We start from the raw sequence: 26,893 nt of genomic DNA, 5'->3' as shown, positions 1-26,893 counted from the left end.
CATGCATCTGCCCACTTCCCCAACCTGTCCAAGTCACCCTGCATTCTCATAGCATCCTCCTCACATTTCACACTGCCACCCAGCTTTGTGTCATCTGCAAATTTGCTAAAGTTACTTTGAATCCCTCATCCAAATCATTGATGTATATTATAAATAGCTGCGATCCCAGCACCGAGCCTTGCGGTACCCCACTAGTCACTGCCTGCCATTCTGAAAGGGACCCGTTAATCCTTACTCTTTGTTTCCTGTCTGCCAACCACTTCTCTATCCATGTCAGCACTCTACCCCCAATGCCATGTGCCCTCATTTTGCCCACTAATCTCCTATGTGGGACCTTATCGAATGCTTTCTGATGGTCCAGGTACACTACATCCACTGGCTCTCCCTTGTCCATTTTCCTAGTTACATCTTCAAAAAATTCCAAAGGTCTCCAATGATCTCTAAAAGTCCAAGGGTCTCCAATGAGTTTTTGAGGGTCTCCAATAAGATATTAATACCAAATTCACAGGTATTTGAGAATGCCACGTTTTTCCATCTCAGAGACTTCGTAAAAAAAAAAATCAAAAATGAGAGGTCAAGTTTTTCTTACGTTACAGCTAATATCCAAGCTCAGCCAAATCACCAAATCTTATCATTTTTGCTGTTGTTCTTATTGATGCAGTGGAATTCCCGCTTTATAAGAATTAGGTATGTTACAAAACATACCTGAATCGTGGCTGAGCAGCTGCCCTACCCCGTGTGCGCGATTTTGGCGCTGTTTAGAGGGGGCGGGTTTAAAACGTTATTTTTACTAGGCTGTTCCAATCGAAAATGTTCAGCCTAGTAAATCATTAACGGAAAATCGCTGAAAGACCCCGTCGCAAAAGGTATTATTAGTTTTTATGGCCTTGTATAATATTTATAGTAGTTTAAAAATCACTCTCTCACTCCGCAACCTCTCGCAGCCCCAGGGTTTTATAAAGCAAACAATTAAAGGTATGTACCTTTTTTTTACATTAAATGGGGCTTGTATATAACCCTGTATATAAAGTTTTCTATAGCGAGTAGTTCATTTTGGGCTCTTTATATCCCGCAGTATTTTTCTGGGCACTTGAGGGCACAAATCCAGCGCAATGTGAACGTTCTAAACCAGCGCGTTCACAGGAACCCACTAAAAAGCCGATTTAAATTGACTTTAATTTACAGCAAATGAACACTAAATTCCTTCCATTTGGCCTATAAATTGATGTAAATGAGATTTAAAAATCATGTTTTATTGTGAATTATTTGTGAATATTATTTGGATACTTGGGCTATTTAAAAATGTTAATCATTTATTAAGAAATGGATAGATGTTTAGAACTAGTAATTGAAGTTTGAAATTAGCTACAATTGGGTAACTAACTAATTATATGCTTTAATTTCCGGTCATCCAAGTAAGATTATTTTATATTGGTTTCAGAATGCTTCAATCTATGATAACTGAAAATTTCATTTAGTTCTCTTAATTTTTAAGAAGGTTATGGGCTTTTTACTGTCCATGATCACAGCTTTTTTGTTATGTCCATAGAAAATCAATAGGGAACAAGATGCTAATTTCCGAGTATGAAAATGGCCATAACTTTTTTATTACTTGAGATATGAAAGTGAATTAGGTGTCAAATTAAACTTATTGTTATGCTTTATCTGATGGGATAAATTGCAGGCTTGATTTTTGAAATCTCAAAATTTTGTAACATTGCTATAAGAATGTGTCTAATTCTCTAGAATAGTAACCACCCTCTGGAAACACGTATTGGGGTGGCAATGAAACGTGGTGTCAACTTGTTCTTTCCCTCTGTCCATAACATGGAAGTTGCCAGGATTCATACTTCTGCAGTAGAATATGGAGTCCAAAATGTTAATATAAATTTTAAAAAGTGGGATATGCAGGCAGGTGGGACTCATGCAGATGGGACATCTTGGTCAGCATGAGCTCGTTGGATCGAAGGGCCTGTTTCCATGCTGTTCGTCTCTGAATGCATGTGAATGTAGTTGCGAAATGTTGAGTTTGCAAGTCATTTGCCTTCCCCTGGACAAGGTGTAATTGTGGGACAGTGATGGTCTTCAGTTTGTATAGAGAGATTTTATTCATTGCATTGCACTGCAAATAGAGCTCTGTTGATTTCTGAGTCAATAAATAGCATAACGAAGTCTCAAAAACAGATGTCCTTTGTCTTTTCATTTATATTTTACCCAATTTACCTGAACCTTTGGATAAAATAATAATTTCAAATACTAATGGTTCCATTTAATGATTTATTCCAATCTCTTAAGTTTAAATATCATAACTGTTTTAACTGTGCCAGGTACACCCAGAACAAGGCCATGTCCTCATTTGGTAACCAACACGTCTCTTAAGGGTTCAACTCATCTACCGGAAGATTTATAGCTCGATAGTTACCATGGCAACAGAAGTAGTTCCAGATTTCTGAGATGAGACTAATCCAGTGATTTTTCTCCTTCTCTCCTCACTTGCATTATTCTGCGTTTCCCCCAAAGGTAGTGAACAGGGTTATTTTTAGTTTCCCAAGACCTGGATTTTGTCAGCAAGGATAAATGAACTTGCTTGCAAATTCCAGAGAATGGTGCTGCCTGTAAACCACTTGTTAATTGAGATCAGGCTCTGCAGAGGGTAGTGAGGGGAGCAGAGAGGATCATTAGCGTCTCCCTACCCTCGGTACAAGAACTGTTCCGGAGCCGCTGTCTGAAAAAATCTCTGAGAATAGCCAAGGACAGACTGCCTCCCCCCTCCACACATACACCTGGATCTCCTGCCATCAGGCAAGAGATACCGTAGCATCAAAGCCCAGACTACAAGACTGCTAAACAGCTTCCTGCCACAGGCTGTGAGGCTGCTCAACAGTCACTCTGTACTGACAGTCACCTGATTCTGTGATTTTGCACTGACATTTTAATAACTCTGGCACTGGCCACTCAAATCAGCTGCCCTGGACATTTTAATGATTGTTTTTACTGTATTTTAATGTTGCTGCTTTTACCTGCTTTTAACTATTTATACTGTTTCATCAGGGACATGGCCAACCTGGAAGACCCTCAACAGATTACGAGTGGAGCAGGAGAGGTGCAAAGCACTTATGAAAGCATGGAACTGCCAGGCAGAAGACACATGCAGCTGTGGGGCAGTACAGACAATGTCCCACCTACTGGAGTGTGACGACGCCCCCCAGTGCAGCCCCCAGGACCTGGCTGAACCGACCCGACCAGCTGTGACCTGCGCCAGATACTGGCAGAACGACATCTGAGATTGCAACGGACTCGAAGAAGATCAGGGACTGGATTGTTTTTACTGTTATTATGTGTGAACTGTTTTAAGTTTCATGTGCGATGCTCCAATATTCCCTGGGAAACGACTTCTCATTTTGCACTGTACAACTGTTGCTTTGCAAGTTGACAATAAAGGTTGATTGATTGATTGATTGATTGATTGATTGATTGATTGATTGACCACATGCCTGCACTGCAAAGGTACAGGGATTTTGTGAGCTCTCTGGGGACTGAAGCTTCCTGCTCCAAGCCAACTTGCGAGCATGACATTCCAAATGCCACAAATAAAAAGTGTCATTTGATACCTCTATTTCCTTAGGACACTTCCATTTATTAGCTCGAACAACTAAGGACTTAGAAGAAAATGGGTGCTTGATGGATGATCAAGAATGATCAATATCAGGTTTTTAAAAAAAAAAACCACTGACAGAAAGTGGAGAGCTGTACAGTTTGATAGTATTTGGTTTACCTTTCATAGCAAAAGGATTTGAGTATAAGAGCAGGAAGGTTCTACTGCAGTTGTACAGGGTCTTGGTGAGACCACACCTGGAGTATTGCGTACAGTTTTGGTCTCCTAATCTGAGGAAAGACATTCTTGCCATAGAGGGAGTACAGAGAAGGTTCACCAGACTGATTCCTGGGATGTCAGGACTTTCATATGAAGAAAGACTCGGCTTGTACTCGCAAGAATTTAGAAGATTGAGGGGGATCTTATAGAAACTTATAAAATTCTTAAGGGGTTGGACAGGCTAGATGCAGGTAGATTGTTCCCGATGTTGGGGAAGTCCAGAACAAGGGGTCACAGTTTGAGGATAAGGGGGAAATCTTTTAGGACCGAGATGAGAAAAATATTTTTCACACAGAGAGTGGTGAATCTGTGGAATTCTATCTATGGAATGTTTCTGTGAGGTTTGCGTACACCCACAGTGCCGTGAGGAAAGTGTTCCGGGATTTTAGCCCAGAGCCAGTGAAGGAAAGATGGCACATTTCCAGGTTAGATGGTGTGTAGCATGGAGGGCAACTTCAAGATGGCGGTGGTCTCATGCCTTTGGTGCCCTTGCACTGCCCCTTGCTACCCCATGTTTCAGAGAGTGTGGTTACAGAAATCTTGGCAAAATGCTGCTGAGCATCCTGTATATGATAGAAACTGCTGCTGTTGAGAGTTGGTGGTGGAGTCACACACCAAGCAAACAGGCCTTTCGGCACAACTTGCCTATACCAACTAAAATGCCCCATCTCCACCTGTCCAACCTGCATGTAATTGACCCATATCCCTCTGAACCTTTCCTATCCATGTGCCTGGCTGGATCTTCTAAATGTCGTATTGCCTCAACTACCTCCTCTGGTGGCTTGTTCCATAACCCCACCACCCTCTGTGTGAAAAGGTTGCCCCTCAGATTTAGAAACATAGAATATAGGTGCAGGAGTAGGCCATTCAGCCCTTCGAGCCTGCACCGCCATTCAATTAGATCATAGCTGATCATGCAACTCAGTATCCTGTACCTGCCTTCTCTCCATACCCCCTGATCCCTTTAACCACAAGGGCCACATCTAACTCCCTCTTAAATATAGCCAACGAACTGGCCTCAACTACCTTCTGTGGCAGAGAATTCCAGAGATTAACCACTCTCTGTGTGAAAAATGTTTTCCTCATCTCGGTCCTAAAAGATTTCCCCCCTATCCTTAAACTGTGACTCCTTGTTCTGGACTTCCCCAACATCGGGAACAATCTTCCTGCATCTAGCCTGTCCAACCCCTTAAGAATTTTGTAAGTTTCTATAAGATCCCCTCTCAATCTTCTAAATTCTAGCGAGGTCAAACTAAGTCTATCCTGTCTTTCTTCATATGAAAGTCCTGACATCCCAGGAATCAGTCTGGTGAATCTTCTCTGCACTCCCTCTGTGGCAAGAATGTCTTTCCTCAGATTAGGAGACCAAAACTGTACGCAATACTCCAGGTGTGGTCTCACCAAGACCCTGTACAACTGCTCTATTAAATCTTTTCCCTCTCACCTTAAACCTAAGTCCTCTGGTTCTTGATTCCCCTAACTGGGTCTGCACATTCTCCTCATGATTTTGTACACCAAAGCAATTTTAATAATTTAACAGAATTCTCAATATTCCTCAATAGCTCTGGACAAGTATTTTTAAAGCGCATCAGTCAAATGGGACGAGCGGAGATGGAGTATCACAGTCGGCACGGACAAGTTGGGCTGAAGGGCCCGTTTCCCTGCTGTACGACGCCAAGAATATTTAACTTCACAAATGCTATCAGCAGAATGTTCTTACCTTCTGTCCATGTTCTAATTAAAGCTTTCAATTGCCCCAGTTAAATCGCATTTTTTATGCTGTACTGTGCCAGAAACATCAGCGAGTTCCAGTTCCCCAGCTTCACAAGCAGGTTTTTTTCTTTGGCAAGATTTTACTTTACTTCAGTCCAGCGTGCACCCTGGAAGTTAGCACTGTCCTGCACACTCGGGACAATTTACAATTCTTAACAAACCCAATTAACCCTAAAAAAAACTGAAGATGGACACAAAATGCTGGAGTAACACAGCGGGACTGGCAGCATCTCTGGACAGGAGGAGATGCAGCGAGGCCTGGGTGTCATGGTACACCAGTCATTGAAAGAAGGCATGCAGGTGCTCAGCATCGCCAAGCGAATGGCTCTCAGCCCCATACAAAAGGACTGTATTAGCCCTCCTACTGCAGTTGTACATCCGGGAGGCGCTACAGGTCTGTTTCCTCCAAATCTGAGGAAGGACATTATTGCAGGGGTCGAGGAACGGTTTCACCAGACTTTCCGGCGGCTGTCAGGACTCTTATACTAAACTGGATAGACGTTTATACTCTCTAGGTGAACTTGAGAGGGGATCCACCCCCCCCCCCCCCCCCCCCCCCCCCCCCCCCCCAGGACTCAGGAAGATTGTTTTTTTTTTTATTCAAATCGTTTGCTATGTCGCTCTTTCGAGAGGGAGAACTTTTTGCTCAAATGCATTTCGTTGAATCTCTGTACTGTACACAGAGGGTAATGACAATTAAAATTGAATCTGAATCTGAATTCTTAACAAACCCAATTAACCCTAAAAAAACTGAAGATGGACACAAAATGCTGGAGCAACACAGCGGGACTGGCAGCATCTCTGGACAGGAGGAATGGGTGACTTATCGGGTCAGTCCGAATAAGGATCTCAACCTGAAACATCACCCATTCCTTCCATTCAGAGATGCTGCCTGTCCCGCTGAGTGACTCCAGCATTTTGTGTCCATCTTCAGTTGAAACCAGCATCTGCAGTTCCTTCCTTCTACCTACAACACTGTTCGCCTTGAGTTTGGTATGAAACCGGAGCACCCTGATAAAAAAACCATTTGGTCATAGGGAGAACATACAAACTGTGTGCAGACATGCACCCATAGTCTGGATTGAACCTGGATTGCTGTAACTGTAAGGCAGCAACTCTACTGTTGCATAGATGTGAGACTTTAGTTGGAGTGGTGGGGGGAGAATGATATAAACAGGAAAGGGTTGATGGAAGAATTTGCCCTTGGTTGCTCGCATCAAACACAATGCAGTGATGTCTGCCTGTTATAATATGCTTCTACGATTGGCTTCTGTTGAAATGAATGGAATTGCTTCTCAGAAGCAGAGTACAACAATTAGCCATCGCCAGTAACACATTTAGTGCCACTGACAGATGATGAATGTCGAAGCGTTGGGTCTTGGCGTAGGGAGAGTGTGACTCCACCTTGTGTGATTTTTAAAAACCTCTTTAAAGGTCATATTGATTGATTGATTCTTTTAATGACCACACAGCCAGGCTGGTGGAATTTGTTATGCCAATGCAGCACATATGCATCCCAAATGATTCTAAAGCATCCCGTGATAAAATTATCTCAGAAATATTCTTAAGGCGAAAAACTTATACTCAAATTTTGGAAAAATGCACCCACGCTTAAAATGTGGATCACAAGCATGTCTGAGGCGCTACCTCTTGAAGATATGAGATTCGTCCTAGCAGGAAAAACAGAGCAATTCTTAAAGGTATGGTCTCCTTTTATCGATTTATTACAAGTATAATATGGTGCAACACAACTCTGGAATGTAACTGTTTCTGAACTGGGTGAGGGGTGTGGATAGATATGAAGTAGGTAGATCCCATTGTTTTTCTGTTTTTCCGTTCTTTCTTTTTACAACTCTATGTGTTTTTTTTCTCTCTATCCTTCTACAAACTATCACTTGTTAACTCCTGGAGTGATGCTCCAGGGGGTTACACATCACTATTTCCCTTACTCTCTTCTTTTCTCTCTTTTTCTTTCTTATGTGACTTTTTCTATTGTTAAATGTAAAACAAGAAGTTGTACACAAATGTATTATGTCTTATGCCACGGGTTATACCACTGTACATTGCTTCTAATAAAAATACAACAACAAAAAAAGAGAAATATTCTTAAGGTTTGTGGAAATTGGCTGTGCCTTTCAGAGAATGGCTTCCAGACCTTCACCTTTTAAGATCTCCAATTATCTGGTCTTTATCAGCATGTTATAGTGTGCAAGACCCCTGCAGTTGACATGATGTTAATGTCATGGACATGGAGAATGACAACTGGAAATCAAAAACTATGACAAAAATTGCAACTAGGTTAATGAGGGGTTTTATACAGGATAGGGGAATCGCAAACAAGTGGGCGTAGGTTTACGTGAGTGGAACCCAAGGGGCAAGAGGGTGGTGGGTATATGGAACAAGCTGCCTGAGGAGGTAGTTGAGGCTTTTAAAAATACATTTGGACAAGAAGGTGGATAGGGAAGGTTTAAGGTCATTAGGTCATAAAGAATAGTAGATTTTGGCCATTCGGCCTATCAAGTCTACTACTCCATTCATAGAAACATAGAAAATAGGTGCAGGAGTAGGCCATTCAGCCCTTCGAGCCTGCACCACCATTCAATATGATCATGGCTGAGAGTCATGAGATTCACCACTCTCTGTGTGAAACATTTTTTCCTCATCTCGGTCCTAAAGGATTTCCCCTCTATTCTTAAACTGTGACCCCTTTTTCTGGACTTCCCCAACATCGGGAACAATCTTCGTGCATCTAGCCTGTCCAACCCCTTAAGAATTTTGTACGTTTCTATAAGATCCCCCCTCAATCTCCTAAATTCTAGCGCGTACAAGCCGAGTCTATCCAGTCTTTCTTCATAAGACAGTCCTGACATCCCAGGAATCAGTCTGGTGAACCTTCTCTGCACTCCCTCTATGGCAATAATGTGCTTCCTCAGATTTGGAGACCAAAACTGTACGCAATACTCCAGGTGTGGTCTCACCAAGACCCTGTACAACTGCAGCAGAACCTCCCTGCTCCTATACTCAAATCCTTTTGCTATGAATGCTAACATACCATTCGCTTTCTTCACTGCCTGCTGCACCTGCATGCCTACTTTCAATGACTGGTGTACCATGACACCCAGGTCTCGTTGCATCTCCCCTTTTCCTAATCGGCCACCATTAAGATAATAGTCCACTTTCCTGTTTTTGCCACCAAAGTGGATAACATCACATTTATCTACATTATACTGCATCTGCCATGCATTTGCCCACTCACGCAGCCTATCCAAGTCACCTTGCAGCCTCCTAGCATCCTATGGCACGGGTCAAAAAAGGTGTCAGTACAATTGTGAACTCCACCATTGGACTGGAGGAAAATCTATCAAGGACTAAACATTGCTTGAATGGACTTACCACTGTGACGGCATCATTAAGAAGAGATTCTCCAAAGACAATGATAAACAACACTTCATTCACATGAACTTCTTCAAACACAGCCAATACAGCCACTGGGTCAACGGCAGCAATCAGACTTCCAAACAGAAGGAATTCCAGGAGGCCAGCATCGAGATTTCCTGCAGAACAAATAAAATTCAGTAGAAACACTCACTTCCAGTCACAAGCAGATTATAAATGTAATGTACTGCTGTTGGCCTCATGCCTTCAGTGAAATAACATCATTCAAAGTGCTTCAAAAGCAGTAGACAGTGAACAATTTGGTCAAAGAAAGTTAGAGTGACTTCAAAAGAGGAAAGGAAGAAATTAAGTGTTGGGTCAAGATACAAATCACTTAAGGGCAGAGGAGATTAGTTTTAACTTGGTACACAAAAGTGCTGGAGGAACTCAGCGGGTGTAGCAGCATCTATGGAGCGAAGGAAATATATAACGTTTCGGGCTGGGACCCTAACTTGGCATTATGCTCAGTACGGACATTGTGGACCGAATGGCCTGTTCCTGCGCTACACTGTTCTATGTAGGAAATTATTCCAGAGGTTTGCACACAGAGAACATCCTGCAATGGGCTGGCAATAAAAACCATGGATGTAAACAGAGCAGCAGCCTGTCGGGCCGAATGGCATTGGAGCAAGGGAACAAAGTTGAGAAATTTCAAAGAAAAATTTGACTTACTCAATACAAAATGGCAAACATCACAGCTCAACAGTGTGAGTGCGCATGTTGGTCAAAATACCCAAGGTTTGAAAGGGACACTACCTTTTGAGCATGGTTAATTGGTTGACTGGGCGATGGGATTGGGGAGGGGCGAGAAGTAAGGGGTTGGTGGAATGGGAAGGGGCGAGGCAAGCAGTGAAAACAGCATCTGAACTAAATGGAGACTGCGAAACGACGGGACAGACACAGAATCCACAGTTGAATCTCTCCTCCATCCTGGATGGTGGGGGTGGCAATAGAGGGCATTACAAGTGGGGCCCACAAATTTTGTGGCATTATCCAAAGAGCCATAGCTAAACCTCTGGCAGAGGAAATAGTGAGCATTAAGTTGCAAATGTCAGATCAAACATGGGACAAGTGGAAAATAACGATACAAATTTTTAGATAAATCAACAACTTGTATCTGTATCGTGCCTTTCACGGCTCAAGGCCCCTAAAATATCTACAGCCAATTAAGTACTTTTAAAATACATGGAAGATTGCATGCAAAGTACCAAGATTACAGTCAGGAAATATTTTACTATGCCAGGTGATGGATTCGCTGGGTCATGAGACTAGAGAGACGTTAATAGCTCTTCACCAAATATTTTTTACATTTCATGTAATAGATGTAATATTGGGCATTACAGCAATTCCTCAGTGTTATTTGTAGTGGAATGTTATCCTTGCATCGAAGGCAAGAATGTCTGGCGCCACCAACCTTTTGACTACAGGGCAGATTAACAACATGGACTAATTATGGTAAAAGCTAAATATTTTTTTTCCCTTCAAAAAAAAAAACGAAAGTTTGAGCAGTGTCTTCTTAAAATAGCCTAGTACTTGTCTGGGTACAGGCAGATAAGAATGCTCACTGAGACAGGAGGGTTGATTTATGGAGGGCAGCAGGTTACAGCTAAAAGATGAAGAAGCGAGACAAATATTCCAATTTTGTTGCATTTGAACCCACATCGGCTATTCAATCCCTCGAGCTTATTCCAATTTTAAATTAGATCACGTCTGATCAGCACTTGAAATGCATTTGGTTTTCTTTAACTATTCATTTTATTACTGAAACTGCCAATGCACTTCAAAGTGGCCATTATTTGATTCCAGATTACTACAGCGCTGGTGTGGGAGAGGGGGTTATGCAGGATTGGGGAAATTAAGTACCCTGCTGCATTTGTCTTGCTGAGCAGGCACGGAGAGCTCAGGAAATCAACAATACTGATGCATATCTGCACGAAAAAAAGACAAAAAATCCATAAAAGTCCAGGCATATCCACATACAGTGGCTCAGCTGAAGGAGCTGCAGCTTTGCAGTTCAGTGGTGGACTAGTTCTAAAAATATTGGTTGCCAGGAGACAAAGGGATCCCACCCACAACTACAATGCTATCATTTAACAGGTGCCCACTTGCCATCACTTGCTATCACTTCATCAGGGGCACACTTGCCATCAGGCAAGCTGACACCCTGGCCAGTCCACCACTGCCGGTGTTCAATCCTGATCTCTGGTGCTGTCTGTGCGGAGTTTGCACGCTATGTCACGTGACCACGTGGGTTCCCACTGGTTCAATTCATACTTTAATTGGCCTCTTAAATTGCCCCCAAGTGTGGAGTGAAAGGTTGCAAAAGTGGGATAACATGGAACTACTGTGACTGATGTTCGGCATGGACTCTGTGGGCTGAAGGGATAATTTCCATGCTGTATTTGTAAACTCCAATGTGATAGTTCCTCTAGTTATAAAGGTACAGCCCTTTAAAGCAAACTACTGCGAACTGATGATCAATGGTCAGCGTGGCCTCTGCAAGCTGTAGTGCCTGTTTCCATGCTTTATCCTTAAATCAATGCAATACCTTTCAGGGGCCGTGGAACGTTTTTGAAAGTGGGGGGGGGCTGTGCGATCACTGATCACCAGCCTCGGAGGTATCCAGTGAGGGGGTGGAGCGACCAAGCAGGGGGGAGGGTGTGGGAGGGTGGCACCATTATTTTTTTGTTGTTGCTCGACCTCTAAAAACTGGGGGATAATACAGGCCATCCCCCAATTCACAAAGTGGGGGGATATGTCCCCACCCCACCCCGCTCTCTCCATCTATCTCTCCGCTCTTTAATCTTTGGTTTTGCCGCGCTCACTGTTGCCACACCCCCCCAGGTTCTGCAGCCCATGGCTTTAGGAGAAACCAATAGATTGGTGCAGGTGGCGCAGCAGTAGCGTTGCTACCTGACAGCGCCAGAGACCCGGGTTCGATTCCAACCATGGGTGCCAGAAAACGCAGCATACCGGAGGACTGGGAGAAATTCAAAGACCAGCAGAGGAGGACAAAGGGCTTAATTAGGAAAGGAAAAATTGATTATGAAAGAAAACTGGCAGGGAACATAAAAACTGACTGCAAAAGTTTTTATAGATATGTGAAAAGAAAGAGATTAGTTAAAACAAATGTAGGTCCCTTGCAGTCAGAAACAGGTGAGTTGATCATGGGGAACAAGGATATGGTGGACCAATTGAATAACTACTTTGGTTCCGTCTTCACTAAGGAAGACATACATAATTTGCCGGAAATAGCAGGGGACAGCGGGTCAAAGGAGTTGGAGGAATTGAGTGAAATCCAGGTTAGCCGGGAAGTGGTGTTGGGTAAACTGAATGGATTAAAAGCCGATAAATCCCCAGGGCCAGATAGGCTGCATCCCAGAGTACTTAAGGAAGTAGCTCCAGAAATAGTGGATGCATTAGTAATAATCTTTCAAAACTCTTTAGATTCTGGAGTAGTTCCTGAAGATTGGCGGGTAGCAAATGTAACCCCACTGTTTAAGAAGGGAGGGAGAGAGAAAATGGGGAATTACAGACCAGTTAGTCTAACATCGGTAGTGGGGGAAACTGCTAGAGTCAGTTATTAAAGATGGGATAGCAGCACATTTGGAAAGTGGTGAAATCATTGGACAAAGTCAGCATGGATTTACGAAAGGTAAATCATGTCTGACGAATCTTATAGAATTTTTCGAGGATGTAACTAGTAGCGTTGATAGGGGAGAACCAGTGGATGTGGTGTATCTGGACTTCCAGAAGGCTTTCGACAAGGTCCCACATAAGAGATATACAAACTTAAAGCACAAGGCATTGGGGGTTCAGTATTGATGTGGATAGAGAACTGGCTGGCAAACAGGAAGCAAAGAGTAGGAGTAAACGGGTCCTTTTCACAATGGCAGGCAGTGACTAGTGGGGTATCCCAAGGCTCAGTACTGGGACCCCAGCTATTTACAATATATATTAATGATCTGGATGAGGGAATTGAAGGCAATATCTCCAAGTTTGCGGATGACACTAAGCTGGGGGGCAGTGTTAGCTGTGAGGAGGATGCTAGGAGACTGCAGGGTGACTTGGATAGGCTGGGTGAGTGGGCAAATGTTTGGCAGATGCAGTATAATGTGGATAAATGTGAGGTTATCCATTTTGGTGGCAAAAACAGGAAAGCAGACTATTATCTAAATGGTGGCCGATTGGGAAAGGGGGAGATGCAGCGAGACCTGGGTGTCATGGTACACCAGTCATTGAAGGTAGGCATGCAGGTGCAGCAGGCAGTAAAGAAAGCAAATGGTATGTTAGCTTTCATTGCAAAAGGATTTGAGTATAGGAGCAGAGAGGTTCTACTGCAGTTGTACAGGGTCTTGGTGAGACCACACCTGGAGTATTGCGTACAGTTTTGGTCTCCAAATCTGAGGAAGGACATTATTGCCATAGAGGGAGTGCAGAGACGGTTCACCAGACTGATTCCTGGGATGTCAGGACTGTCTTATGAAGAAAGACTGGATAGACTTGGTTTATACTCTCTAGAATTTAGAAGATTGAGAGGGGATCTTATAGAAACTTACAAAATTCTTAAGGGGTTGGACAGGCTAGATGCAGGAAGATTGTTTCCCGATGTTAGGGAAGTCCAGGACAAGGGGTCACAGCTTAAGGATAAAGGGGAAATCCTTTAAAACCGAGATGAGAAGAACTTTTTTCACACAGAGAGTGGTGAATCTCTGGAACTCTCTGCCACAGAGGGTAGTTGAGGCCAGTTCATTGGCTATATTTAAGAGGGAGTTAGATGTGGCCCTTGTGGCTAAGGGGATCAGGGGGTATGGAGAGAAGGCAGGTACGGGATACTGAGTTGGATGATCAGCCATGATCATATTGAATGGCGGTGCAGGTTCGAAGGGCCGAATGGCCTACTCCTGCACCTAATTTCTATGTTTCTATGTTTCTATGTGCTGTTTGTGCGGAGTTTGCACGTTCGGTCAGTGACCTGCGTGGGTTTTTCTCCAAGATTTCTGGTTTCCTCCCACACTCCAAAGACGCACAAGCTTGTAGTTTAATTAGCATGGTATAAATGTAAATTGACCCAGGTGCGTGTGGGATAGTGTTAATGGGCAGAGATCGCTGGTTGCCGCAAACTTTGCAGGCTGAAGCATTGTTTCCGCGCTGCATCTCTAAACTAAAAGAAACTAAACGGACAGAAACGCCCGAATATCTGACTTACCCATAATACCAGACTTGAAAACGCCATAGAGGGAGAGGCCAGTTGTTGCAGCGTTCCAGATTGTCCCAATGACGGCATACATGAGAATCGTTCCAAGATTGCCAAAGAAGTGTCTGTTGGGCATGAAGTATCCAGCATCCAATATGATCGGTGGCAAGAGGTAGAAGAAGAAGACATTTGGTGTTAAAGTGAAGGAAGCGGTGTGGTCCGCTGCCCAGACTATTCCTCCCAGGAGGAGACCTAACACAATCAGCAGAGCACTCTCTGGAACCACAGTGGTGATTTTTTCAGACAGGTGGAACACTAAGGAGAAGAAAAATACAGAATCAATAATCAAGATATTTTTCTAATGTTTTAATTTTATACCATGTTGAACACAATCAAGTGGATTACATTTTTTTTTTTAAAGGTGTCCTGTACTTCAACAACAAAAGATCCCCTCACCCATTTCAAATATACACAGCAAATTCCTAAGGTTGCATGAAGGCAGCTTCATCATTTCATAAATATGCATCTCACACGTATAAATTATTCAAATTTGTCATTTTCTAAAAAAAAAGATTCTAAAAAAACATTTACAACTTTGGCACTTGAGGGAGCTCCAAGCCTAGTTACCTTGCCGTGCACAAAAAAACATTTGAACAATACTCAGATAATTAGGTCAGGACTTAAACTGACCCAGAGCATCGCGATGACACATACAAATGTATCAGCTCCTTTTCAGTAATAACACAAGTAAAGTTGTGAAAGAAACACAAACACTTCAAAACAGTGAATTATGGATATTTTAGATTCTTTTTTGTAACAATATCAATCATTTATCTTTCTCATCTGTTTGCCAAAATTACTTAACTATAGGGAACATATGCCCAATTGGCTTCATTCTCATTGCATACTACAGCCCAAGATGCACACTTTAATCAGTCAATTGCAATTACTGTGCATGTATTTGAATAACAGTCCCTCACTTGCAGCTGCTCCAAATTCACAACTCAAGAAGCACGTCTAAATTAGTCCGCTTCAAGATTCGTCAACTGCAAAACATTTGGCAGCCCACTCACTATCTTTGCCACCTGCAACCCACGTTTTCAGATCAAGAGATTTAATGAACAGATGATTTGTTCTGCAGGATTAACACGTGTCTCAATGATCTCAAAATGCCCCGAGCTCTGAAAAGAGGTGACCTGTCACTGCAATCCATTCAGAATGCAACAAATAATAATGGTGGATGACTTTTTTTTTTATTTCTTTTTTAATGCAAATTTGTTGCGTTGACACCTGGAGGAATTTTTCAATCAGCTCCAAGTGGTTTTCCTTAAAAGGCCTACTGCAGTGGAGAATAGGGCTTCCTCTGGCAGCTCACAGCTTGTCCCAATTAACCATGAATGTGTTTAAGAGGGAACTGCAGATGCTGGAGAATCGAAGGTTACACAAAAAAGCTGGAGAAACTCAGCGGGTGCAGCAGCATCTATGGAGCGAAGGAAATAGGCAACGTTTCTGGCCGAAACCCTTCTTCACCATGAATGTGTGCTCTTTTAAATCTTCCCTCTCACCCTTAAAGACATAGCCTCAAGTCAAGAATGTTTAATTGTCATATGTACAGAAAGGGAACAATGAAATTCCTACTTGCGGCAGGTTTAACACAGCACTCGCGTGATAATAATAGACTAAAATAAATTAAAAAAACGCATAAAGTGCAAAAATGTTTGTGACGCGCCTACACGGAGGAAAAGATTGTGGCCATTTCCCTCATCTCTGCCCCTCATGGAATTTACAAACCTATATAAATGCCATTCTTTATCCTCATGCTCCAGAAGCACCAACCCTTCAGAGATCGCTGGTTGGCGCTAACATTGCAGGCTGAAGCATTGTTTCTGCGCTGTATCTCTAAACTAAAAGAAACTAAACGAACAGAAACGCCCAAATCTGACTTAATACCAGACTACAGGAAGCACCAACCCTTCCAAATTCTTCTGAAAACTCAAACTAACCAGCAACACCCTTGCAATTTTTATTGCACATTTTCCAGCTTAATGGCATTTTAGCTGGGCAACCAGAATGACACACAGAACTCCAATGTGTGGTCTGACCACCATCATATACAGTTGTAACATAATGTCTGGTTCTGGTACTTGATGCCTTAACTCAAGGGTTCCCAACATGAGGTAAAGTTCGTCTACCCAGGGGATAAATTTGTTGATTCTGGATTTGTACATATTTTATCCCATCAACTGACTGACTGTGTTTGGTTTTGGTATATCACTATCTGGTCATTATTAGTTGTTCATTAATAAGTGAAATAAGATTGTTATGTGCTATTAAAGTTGCCAGGGGTAAACGGGACGAAAATGGTTGGGTACCCCTGCCTTAACTGAATGAAGGGAAGTGTGCCATAGGGACATATGCCCAATTGGCTTCATTCTCATTGCATACTACAGCCATACTTCACCATGTCTACCAGCGCTGCCATGCTCAGGGAACGATAGTCTTATACCTTGTTCAGGTGGACCAGCTCTGAACCGGAGCATCCTTTTCCAAGATTCACTCAGTCTCCATCTCAGGAAGCAGACTTGCTATTGATTTCATAGAAACATAGAAAATAGGTGCAGGAGTAGGCCATTCGGCCCTTCGAGCCTGCACCGTCATTCAATATGATCATGGCTGATCATCCAACTCAGTATCCCGTTCCTCCCTTCTCTCCATACCCTCTGATCCCCTTAGCCACAAGGGCCACATCTAACTCCCTCTTAAATATAGCCAATGAACTGGCCTCAACTACCCTCTGCGGCAGAGAGTTCCAGAGATTCACCACTCTCTGTGTGAAAAAAGTTCTTCTCATCTCGGTTTTAAAGGATTTCCCCCTTATCCTTAAGCTGTGACCCCTTGTCCTGGACTTCCCCAACATCGGGAGCAATCTTCCTGCATCTAGCCTGTCCAACCCCTTAAGAATTTTGTAAGTTTCTATAAGATCCCCTCTCAATCTCCTAAATTCTAGAGAGTATAAACCAAGTCTATCCAGTCTTTCTTCATAAGACAGTCCTGACATCCCAGGAATCAGTCTGGTGAACCTTCTCTGCACTCCCTCTATGGCAATAATGTCCTTCCTCAGATTTGGAGACCAAAACTGTACGCAATACTCCAGGTGTGGTCTCACCAAGACCCTGTACAACTGCAGTAGAACCTCCCTGCTCCTATACTCAAATCCTTTTGCTATGAAAGTTAACATACCATTCACTTTCTTCACTGCCTGCTGCACCATAAACTCACCTACTTACACACCATCCCACGTCATCACCCAAAAAGAAATTACCTTTTTTGCTCAATTTCTCCGCCCACGTCGAGCTTCCTTAGGATTGAGAGGAAAAGATTGATCGATCATGCTTGAACAGCAGACTTGATTCGATGGGCTGAATGGCCTAATGATGCCCATATAACAAATCAACTTCAGAAAATCTTGGTGCATGGCATTTCAACTTTTCGTCTCATTCCCACACTGACACGTCTGCCGTCAGCCTTCTCGAACAACAACAAGACAGAGTACAGGAAGGTGATAGAGAATTTGGTAACATGGTGTTAGGATAATAACTTCATTTTCAATCTCAGCAAGACACAGGAGCTCATTATCGACTTTAGGAAGCATGGTGTACCTGCCCAATTGACATCAATGGTGCAGAAGTGGAAATGGTCAAGAACTCTAAGTTATTTGACGTTAATATTACCAACCACAATGAAGAGAAAACTAAGGCAGCACTCCGATGCTTCTACTTTCCGTAGAGACTCAGGAAATTCTATATCTCCAATGACTCGCATTAACTAACCATGCACCTTTTTTTGTCTTGCTCGGGATCATTTGTCTTTTCTGCAATGGTCTGGGCCTTCACGATTCATCCAAACACCTGGATTGTCATCTTCGTTACACATTGCTCTACCTACATGTTTCATTTTTTAAGTCCAGCTGTCTCACTTATTGGTTATAGACACAAAATGCTGGAGAGTTATTTTTTGTGTAGGGATGGTTCATACCGAAGACAAACATAAAGTACTGGAGTAACTCAACGGGTCAGGCAGCATGTCTGGAGACAACGGATGGGTGACGTTTCTGGTCAAGATCCTTCTTCAGACCTCGGAAGAAAGGTCCCGACCTTTGAGGATGCGACAAGTAAAATGGATGAAGGGGTGCCAGTGGATGTAGCGTGTCTAGACTTTCAGAAAGCCTTTGATAAGGTCCTGCACGGGAGACTGGTGACTAAAATTAGAGCACATGGTATTGGGGGTAGGGTGTTGACACGGATAGAAAATTGGTTGGCAGACCGGAAGCAAAGAGTAGGAGTGAACGGATCCTTTTCAGAATGGCAGGCAGTGGCGAGTGGAGTGCCGCAAGGCTCGGTGTTGGGGCCGCAACTGTTTACCATATATGTTAATGATTTGGAAGAGGGGATTAGGAGCAACACTAGCAAGTTTGCGGATGACACAAAGCTGGGTGGCAGTGTGAACTGTGAAGAGGATGTTAGGAGGTTGCAGGGTGACCTGGACAGGTTGAGTGAGTCGGCAGATGCGTGGCAGATGCAGTATAATATAGATAAATGTGAGGTTATCCACTTTGGTGGCAAAAACAAGGGGGCAGATTATTATCTTAATGGGGTTAGGTTAGGTAAGGGGGAGGTGCAGCGAGACCTGGGCGTACTTGCAAACCGGTCACTGAAAGTTGGCTTACAGGTACGGCAGGCAGTGAAGAAAGCTAATGGAATGTTGGCCTTCATAACAAGGGGATTTCAGTATAGGAGTAAAGAGTTTCTTCTGCAATTGTATAGGGCTCTGGTGAGACCACATCTGGAGTATTGTGTACAGTTTTGGTCTCCTAATTTGAGGAAGGACATCCTTGTGATTGAGGCAGTGCAGCGTAGGTTTACGAGATTGATCCCTGGGATGGCAGGAGTGTCATGTGAGGAAAGATTGAAACGACTAGGCTTGTATTCACTGGAGTTTAGAAGGATGAGAGGATATCTTATAGAAACATATAACATTATAAAAAGACTGGACAAGCTAGATGCAGGAAAAATGTTCCCAATGTTGGGCGAGTCCAGAACCAGGGGCCACAGTCTTAGAATAAAGGGGAGGTAATTTAAGACTGAGGTGAGAAAATACTTTTTCACCCAGAGAGTTGTGAATTTATGGAATTCCCTGCCACAGAGGGCAGTGGAGGCCAAGTCACTGGGTGGATTTAAGAGAGAGTTAGATAGAGCTCTAGGGGCTAGTGGAGTCAAGGGATATGGGGAGAAGGCAGGCACGGGTTATTGATAGGGGACGATCAGCCATGATCACAATGAATGGCGGTGCTGGCTCGAAGTGCCGAATGGCCTCCTCCTGCACCTATTTTCTATGTTTCTATCCTTTTTCTCCAGAGATGCTGCCCGACTTGTTGAATTACTCCAGTACTTTGTGTCTTAGAATTAGTTATTTCAGTACATTCAATATCGGAACATTGCTTTTGCATAGTACCATATAACATAATAACCATATAACAATTACAGCACGGAAACAGGCCATCTCGACCCTCTAGTCCGTGCCGAACACATAATCTCCCCTAGTCCCATATACCTGCGCTCTGACCATAACCCTCCATTCCCTTCCCATCCATATAACTATCCAATTTATTTTTAAATGATAAAAACGAACCTGCCTCCACCACCTTCACTGGAAGCTCATTCCACACAGCTACCACTCTCTGAGTAAAGAAGTTCCCCCTCATGTTACCCCTAAACTTCAGTCCCTTAATTCTCATGTCATGTCCCCTTGTTTGAATCTTCCCTACTCTCAGTGGGAAAAGCTTTTCCACGTCAACTCTGTCTATCCCTCTCATCATTTTAAAAACCTCTATCAAGTCCCCCCTTAACCTTCTGCGCTCCAAAGAATAAAGCCCTAACTTGTTCAACCTTTCTCTGTAACTTAGTTGCTGAAACCCAGGCAACATTCTAGTAAATCTCCTCTGTACTCTCTCTATTTTGTTGACATCCTTCCTATAATTAGTAATAAGTACACATTGATTTTCTGAAGAAACCCTTTACACCAAACAATAATCTCCCCCTTTCCTTTCCTAGCAGTTACATTCCATAGATGTCGTGTAGCACTGCATTCAGAATGCCACTCGACTTGCCACTTCCTGCAAGCTGTTTCATCACACACTTGCCCATTAGATATAGAATTCATGAGAAAGATTTGTGTGGGCTCCATTTATGATTAGACAGCTTTGAACTCCGGATCACACAAGACATCATTGTGTTAAATAATACAGAATAAAACACTTAATCGAAGTTTAAGTTACAAATTTTTATGGAACTTTAAAAAAAATGGGCAATTTACCTTTATGTATTTCATCTTTAACCACTCTAAGGCTGGAAAAAAACAAATTATGTGTGCACTGTTTCCTTAATCACCAATAAAGTGATTTATTTTGATATCAATATTGTTGCATATTGTATACAAAATTATTATTTGACATGAATGACAGACAAAGCTATAAAGTAAAATATTTTACAAGATTCCAAAGTCTCTGATCTTTGCTCACTGGATGGAAAAGTACAGCCATCCTTTTTTCACACAGAGAGTGGTGAATCTCTGGAACTCTCTGCCACAGAGGGTAGTTGAGGCCAGTTCATTGGCTATATTTAAGAGGGAGTTAGATGTGGCCCTTGTGGCCAAGGGGATCAGGGGGTATGGAGAGAAGGCAGGTACAGGATACTGAGTTGGATGATCAGCCATGATCATATTAAATGGCGGTGCAGGCTCGAAGGGCCGAATGGCCTACACCTGCACCTATTTTCTATGTTTCTATGTTTCTATGTTTTCTCGACGGCACTGAGGTAACCCTATTTCTGGCTTCTCAGACCTAACACTCATCTCAAATTCAATTGAAAGGTTGCCAACCTGACCTCTCCTACGAAAACAGAAGGCATAATGGTGGGGCTCAACTCATTTCCAAACTAGGCATACAAGAAACTCAAATCAGAAGGTAGAATACTGGATGAGCCTTTTACTGTTGATCTAAGACCTTGTCCGCTGAGTTCTAGCAAGGTTTATTTCAGAACGGATCTGCCACACCAACAGAAACAGCTAATTCAGTAAGTTAAAGAGTCATAGATTCATAGAGTGTGGAAAGATGCCCTTCAGCCCATCTTGCCCGCGCCAATCAATTTGCCCCATCCACACTTGTCCCACTTGCTTGCATTTGGCCCCACATCCCTCAGAACTGGAACTATCCTTATCCGAGAAAGTGGTGGCGCTGCCCAAGTTGCTGCGGCTCGCATGCAGTCCATCGGTCTTTCTTCTTTTTGTTTTCTTTTTCTCTTGTTAGATGTATGTTTTAGTTAATTTTATGTTGTGTATGTGTGGGGGCAACTTTTTTAAATCTCTTCCTTCAACGGGGATGTGACCTTTTCCTTGTATCTCCGTCTGCGCTGAGGCCTAACATTGTGGAGCTGGCGGCCTCCAACTGGAATCGACCTCGTGCGCTCCGGTGGCAGAACCTATGGACTCACCGGAGTGCGGAGCTGGCTGACTTCGGAGGCTGTGGTGGCGCTGTGGCTGCGACCTGACTTCGGAGCTTCGGAGGCTTCGGCCGTGAGCCCCGTGGACGGTAACACCGGGAGCTCACAGGTTGGTGACCGATTTTCGGGAGCTCCCGCAACAGAAGCTTCGCCCGCCCCGAATCGCGGAGTTTGAATCGGCCCGTTCGCGGTGCTCAAAATCGGCCGCGGGATAAACCATCGCCCGGCGGGGGCTTCAACATTGAGAGCCTCGACGCAGCAGTTTGACTGCCTGACCGCGGGAGAAGCAAGGAAGAGATGACTTTTTTGCCTTCCATCACAGTGAGGAGGTACCTGGAGATTCACTGTGATGGATGTTTGTGTTAAATTGTGTTAATTGTGTGTTCTGTCACTTTTTGCTGTCGTTTGACTGCATGGTACGAAATTTTGTTCAAACTTGTTTGCATGACAATAAAAGGAAATTCAATTCAATTCAATCCTTCTATCTGTCTAATTGTTGCTCCAGCACTCAAGGGATTTACAAGGAGCCGCTGCCTCAAAATAGGCAGCCAGCATCGGAGGCCCACACCACCCTGGTTACACACACACACACATTGCACCCTCTGCCATCAGGAAGATGAAAGAGGAGCCTGAAAACTAACTTTAATGTTCAGAAACAGCTTCTTCGCTATACATTACAAGTTCCAAACAAGCTCTAAACTACATAGACTTGGGGGCATTGGTTTTGTCTGTTTGCAAGCGTGAGTGCCACAGACATTGTGGGCTGAAGGCCCTATTCATTTGCTGCACTGTACTGTTTTATGTAATAATCGTATATTTTGGTTCAGGAAGCAAAGTGATACAGAAACCCCAGTTTCATTGACGGCACCAAAGTACAGACAGTTGAAAGCTTCAAATTCCTAGGAATCACCGACTTCTCCTGGGCCACCCATATTGAAGCAACGACCAAGAAAACACACCAGGGCCTCTACTTCCTTAAAAAGCTGAGGAAGTTCGGCATGTCCCCGACAACTCTAACTTCTACAGATGAGACGTAGAAAGCATTTTTTTCGGGATGCATCAGAGCTTGGTTTGGGAACAGATCCATCCAAAACTATTAGAAATTGGCGCGAATTGTGGTCGCAGCCCAGACCATCACACAAACCGTGTATCACACAGACTGGATAGACTCGGCTTGTACTCGCTAGAAGTTTGAGGGGGGATCTTATAGAAACTTACAAAATTCTTAAGGGGTTGGACAGGCTAGATGCAGGAAGATTGTTCCCGATGTTGGGGAAGTCCAGGACAAGGGGTCACAGTTTAAGGAAAAGGGGGAAGTCTTTTAGGACCGAGATGAGAAAAACATTTTTCACACAGAGAGTGGTGAATCTCTGGTATTCTCTGCCACAGAAGATAGTTGAGGTCAGTTTATTGGCTATATTTAAGAGGGAGTTGGATGTGACCCTTGTGGCTAAAGGGATCAGGGGGTATGGAGAGAAGGCAGGTACAGGATACTGAGTTGGATGATCAGCTATGATCATATTGAATGGCGGTGCAGGCTCGAAGGGCCGAATGGCCTACTCCTGCACCTATTTTCTATGTTTCTATGTCTATGTTTCTAACCAACCCCGCTGCCTTTGCAAGGCCAGCAGCACAATCACAGACAAGTTGTACCCAGGCCACTTCCTCTTCTTCCCTCTCCCATCGGGCAAAAGGTACAGAAGTGTGAAATACACATGTCCAGAATCAGGGACAGTTTCATCCCAGCTGTTACCAGGCAACTGAACTATCCTTCCACAACCAGAGAGTAGTCCTGAATTACTATTTACCTCATTGGTGACCCTCACACTATCTTGGCTCGGACTTTACCGTCCACTAAACGTTATTTCCCTTGTGTATCTGTACACTGTGGATGGCTAGGTTGTAATCATGTATTGCACCTCCACTGACTGGTTAGAACGCAACAAAAGCTTTTCACTGTGCCTCTGTACACGTGGCAATAAACTAAGGCTGAACTGAAGTCAAAGATCTATAACTAAAGGGCCTGTCCCACGAGCATGCGACTGCATGCGGCAAGCGCGACCTAACCAGAAGCGGGGGCCGCGCGGGGGTCGAGTGAGTGACGTGAAGTTCGAGCAAAGTCCACGGGAAGTTCGCGCGTAACTTACGGCGTCGAGACGCTGCGCATGCCCGTCGAAGCGGTGTGTACGGACTCAATGCGGCTGTGGGCCGGCAGGCTGCTGCCGCGCGGAATTTTTGAACACTGTCAGTTTTCCAGAAGCCCTGCGCGATGTCGGTACCAGCTCCGCACAACTCCATACGGCTCCGGCGATCAAAGTGGGACCGGCCCCGCGAGGCCGTACGGCTCAAGCGACCACGTTAGGTCGCGATTACCGCATACAGTCGCATGCTGGTGGGACAGGCCCTTAACACCCATCTCTGCGATAGATCTGCCCGATTTAATGAGTATTTCCAATGTCTTCAGGGTTTCTTTTGCCTTCCTGCAAATACTGTGATCACACAGGTCCACACACAAGCATGGGGCCAAAATAAATCCTATAATGTTACAATTTAAAATATTGTGCAGGGTGCTGTACTGAAACACTAAACAACATAATGGCTAACAGTAACACAAACAGTCAAGCTCACTCTTGTCTTTAGAAGGTTGGTATTGATATAATAAAAACCACACGTGGGATTACAATTAGCCCTTCATTATGAAAGTGATAGTTCAACAGCTGGGAATTAAGCCAACAGTTTATGCAATCCATTTCATTCTGTAGGTCATGACTGACAATGTTGTTCTTGGGCAATCCCTCAGGGTCAAGAATGACTTGCTCTACAATGATTGCAGAGAGAAATGTAGGAGAAACAGAAGGAGATTTGGAAAGCTGGGACGTAGGTAGGCTGGTTCGATTCTCGTTATAGAAACATAGAAAATAGATGCAGGAGTAGACCATTCGGCCCTTCAAGCCAGCACCGCCATTCAATATGATCATGGCTGATCATTCAAAATCAGTACCGCGTTCCTGCGTTTTCCCTCCTCCCCCCCCCATATCTCTTGACTCCTTTAGCCCCAAGAGCTTAATCTCTTGAACTCTCTAGAAAACATCCGGTGAATTTGCCTCCACTGCCTTCTGTGGCAGAGAATTCCACTGTTTCACAACTCTGGGTGAAAAAGTTTTTCCTCATAGAAACATAGAAATTAGGTGCAGGAGTAGGCCATTCGGCCCTTCGAGCCTGCACCGCCATTCAATATGATCATGGCTGATCATCCAATTCAGTATCCTGTACCTGCCTTCTCTCCATACCCCCTGATCCCCTTAGCCACAAGGGCCACATCTAACTCCCTCTTAAATATAGCCAATGAACTGGACTCAACTACCCTCTGTGGCAGAGAGTTCCAGAGATTCACCACTCTCTGTGTGAAAAAAGTTCTTCTCATCTCAGTTTTAAAGGATTTCCCCCTTATCCTTAAGCTGTGACCCCTTGTCCTGGACTTCCCCAACATCGGGAACAATCTTGCTGCATCTAGCCTGTCCAACCCCTTAAGAATTTTGTACGTTTTTATAAGATCCCCTCTCAATCTCCTAAATTCTAGAGAGTATAAACCAAGTCTATCCGGTCTTTCTTCATAAGACAGTCCTGACATCCCAGGAATCAGTCTGGTGAACCTTCTCTGCACTCCCTCTATGGCAATAAATCTGTCATAAATGGCCTACCTCTTATTCTAAATGTTGCAAATGTTTGCTGCATGCTACTCCAGGTGGTCCTGGGTCAGCTGTTCCCCGTAGCCGGAGAGATTGCAAAATGTTTTCCAAACATGTTTTACGAATGTCCTTGGAATGCTTCCTCTGTTAATTGGTCGGCATGGTGGAGTTCAGAGCAGAGTACTTCTTTCAGGAATCTGGCATCCGGCAATGCAGACCATCCCTAAACATTGGTTAAACATAATCAGATTCTCATGGTGTTTTGGAAGGAGATGAATTTGGTTCATCTATTCTGCCAGTGTATTTTCCAAAAGCAGTAATTGGTGATATTTCATCAACCCATTGCCTATTTTTCCAGTGAATACAGAAAGAAAGAAGTTCTGTTGCTCGGTAGATGACAGCCATGGTGTTGGATTTAAGGTCTTGGGCTTCAAACACACTTCACTGCAAGCTGTCAAAGGTTGAGCTGGCAGATCAGAGGTGATAATGACAACACAACTAAAGGGCCTGTCCCACCAGCATGCGACAAGCGCGACCTAACGTGGTCGCTTGAGCCGTACAGCCTCACGGGGCCGGTCCCACTTCCATCGCCGGCGCTGTATGGAGTTGTGCGGGGCTGGTCTGGACATCACGCGGGGCTCCAAAAAACTGACACTGTCCAAAAATTCTGCGTGACAACGGCCTGTCGGCCCGCAGACGCATTGAGGTCGTATGCAGCGCCTCGACGCCCTACGCAGCATCTTGACCACGTATGCCTAGCGCTTGGCGTTGCGCGAAGACGTCACCGCCCAACGCCGTGCGACGTCCAAATTTGTCGGCCCGCCTCCTGCCCAGCTGATTGGCGAGTATGATGTCGGGACCAGCCCCGCACAACTCCAGACGGCTCCGCGGTTGGAAGTGGAACCGGCCCCTCGCGAGGCCGTACGCCTCAAGCTACCACGTTTGGCCGTGCTAGACGCATGCAATCGCATGCTGGTGGGACAGGCCCTTTACTGTAGAGAGCAGAATCTTGTACAGAGCACAATGTTGGATCAACCCTAAGGGTCAGACGGCATCTCAGATTCAGATTCAGATTCAGATTCAATTTTAATTGTCATTGTCAGTGTACACTACAGAGACAACGAAATGCATTTAGCATCTCCATGGAAGAGCGACATAGCAAATGATTTGAATAAATAATAATAAGTGTCGGGGGGGGTGGTGATTGGCAGTCACCGAGGTACGTTGTTGAGTAGAGTGACAGCCGCCGGGAAGAAGCTGTTCCTCGACCTGCTGGTTCGGCAACGGAGAGACCTGTAGCACCTCCCGGATGGTAGGAGGGTAAACAGTCCATGGTTGGGGTGAGAGCAGTCCTTGGCGATGCTGAGCG

At 44.1% G+C, this 26,893-nt stretch overlaps 1 protein-coding gene across 1 annotated transcript in view; it reads right to left on the bottom strand.

The window, feature by feature from the left end:
• Positions 1-26,893, bottom strand: part of LOC129706890 (sodium/hydrogen exchanger 3-like) — a 198,801-nt gene that overhangs the window by 56,235 nt on the left and 115,673 nt on the right. Inside the window, exons 2-3 of the mRNA XM_055651510.1 lie at positions 14,292-14,594; positions 9,041-9,201 (exon numbers count right to left, since the gene is read on the bottom strand). Coding sequence (XP_055507485.1) covers positions 9,041-9,201; positions 14,292-14,594 — 464 coding nt within the window. The remainder of the gene's footprint in view (positions 1-9,040; positions 9,202-14,291; positions 14,595-26,893) is intronic.

The sequence above is a fragment of the Leucoraja erinacea genome, chromosome 2 (assembly GCF_028641065.1).
Source record: "Leucoraja erinacea ecotype New England chromosome 2, Leri_hhj_1, whole genome shotgun sequence".
Taxonomy (NCBI): domain Eukaryota; kingdom Metazoa; phylum Chordata; class Chondrichthyes; order Rajiformes; family Rajidae; genus Leucoraja; species Leucoraja erinaceus.
Note: the sequence above shows the minus strand (reverse complement) of the source record. Positions and strands in the feature narration are given on the sequence as shown.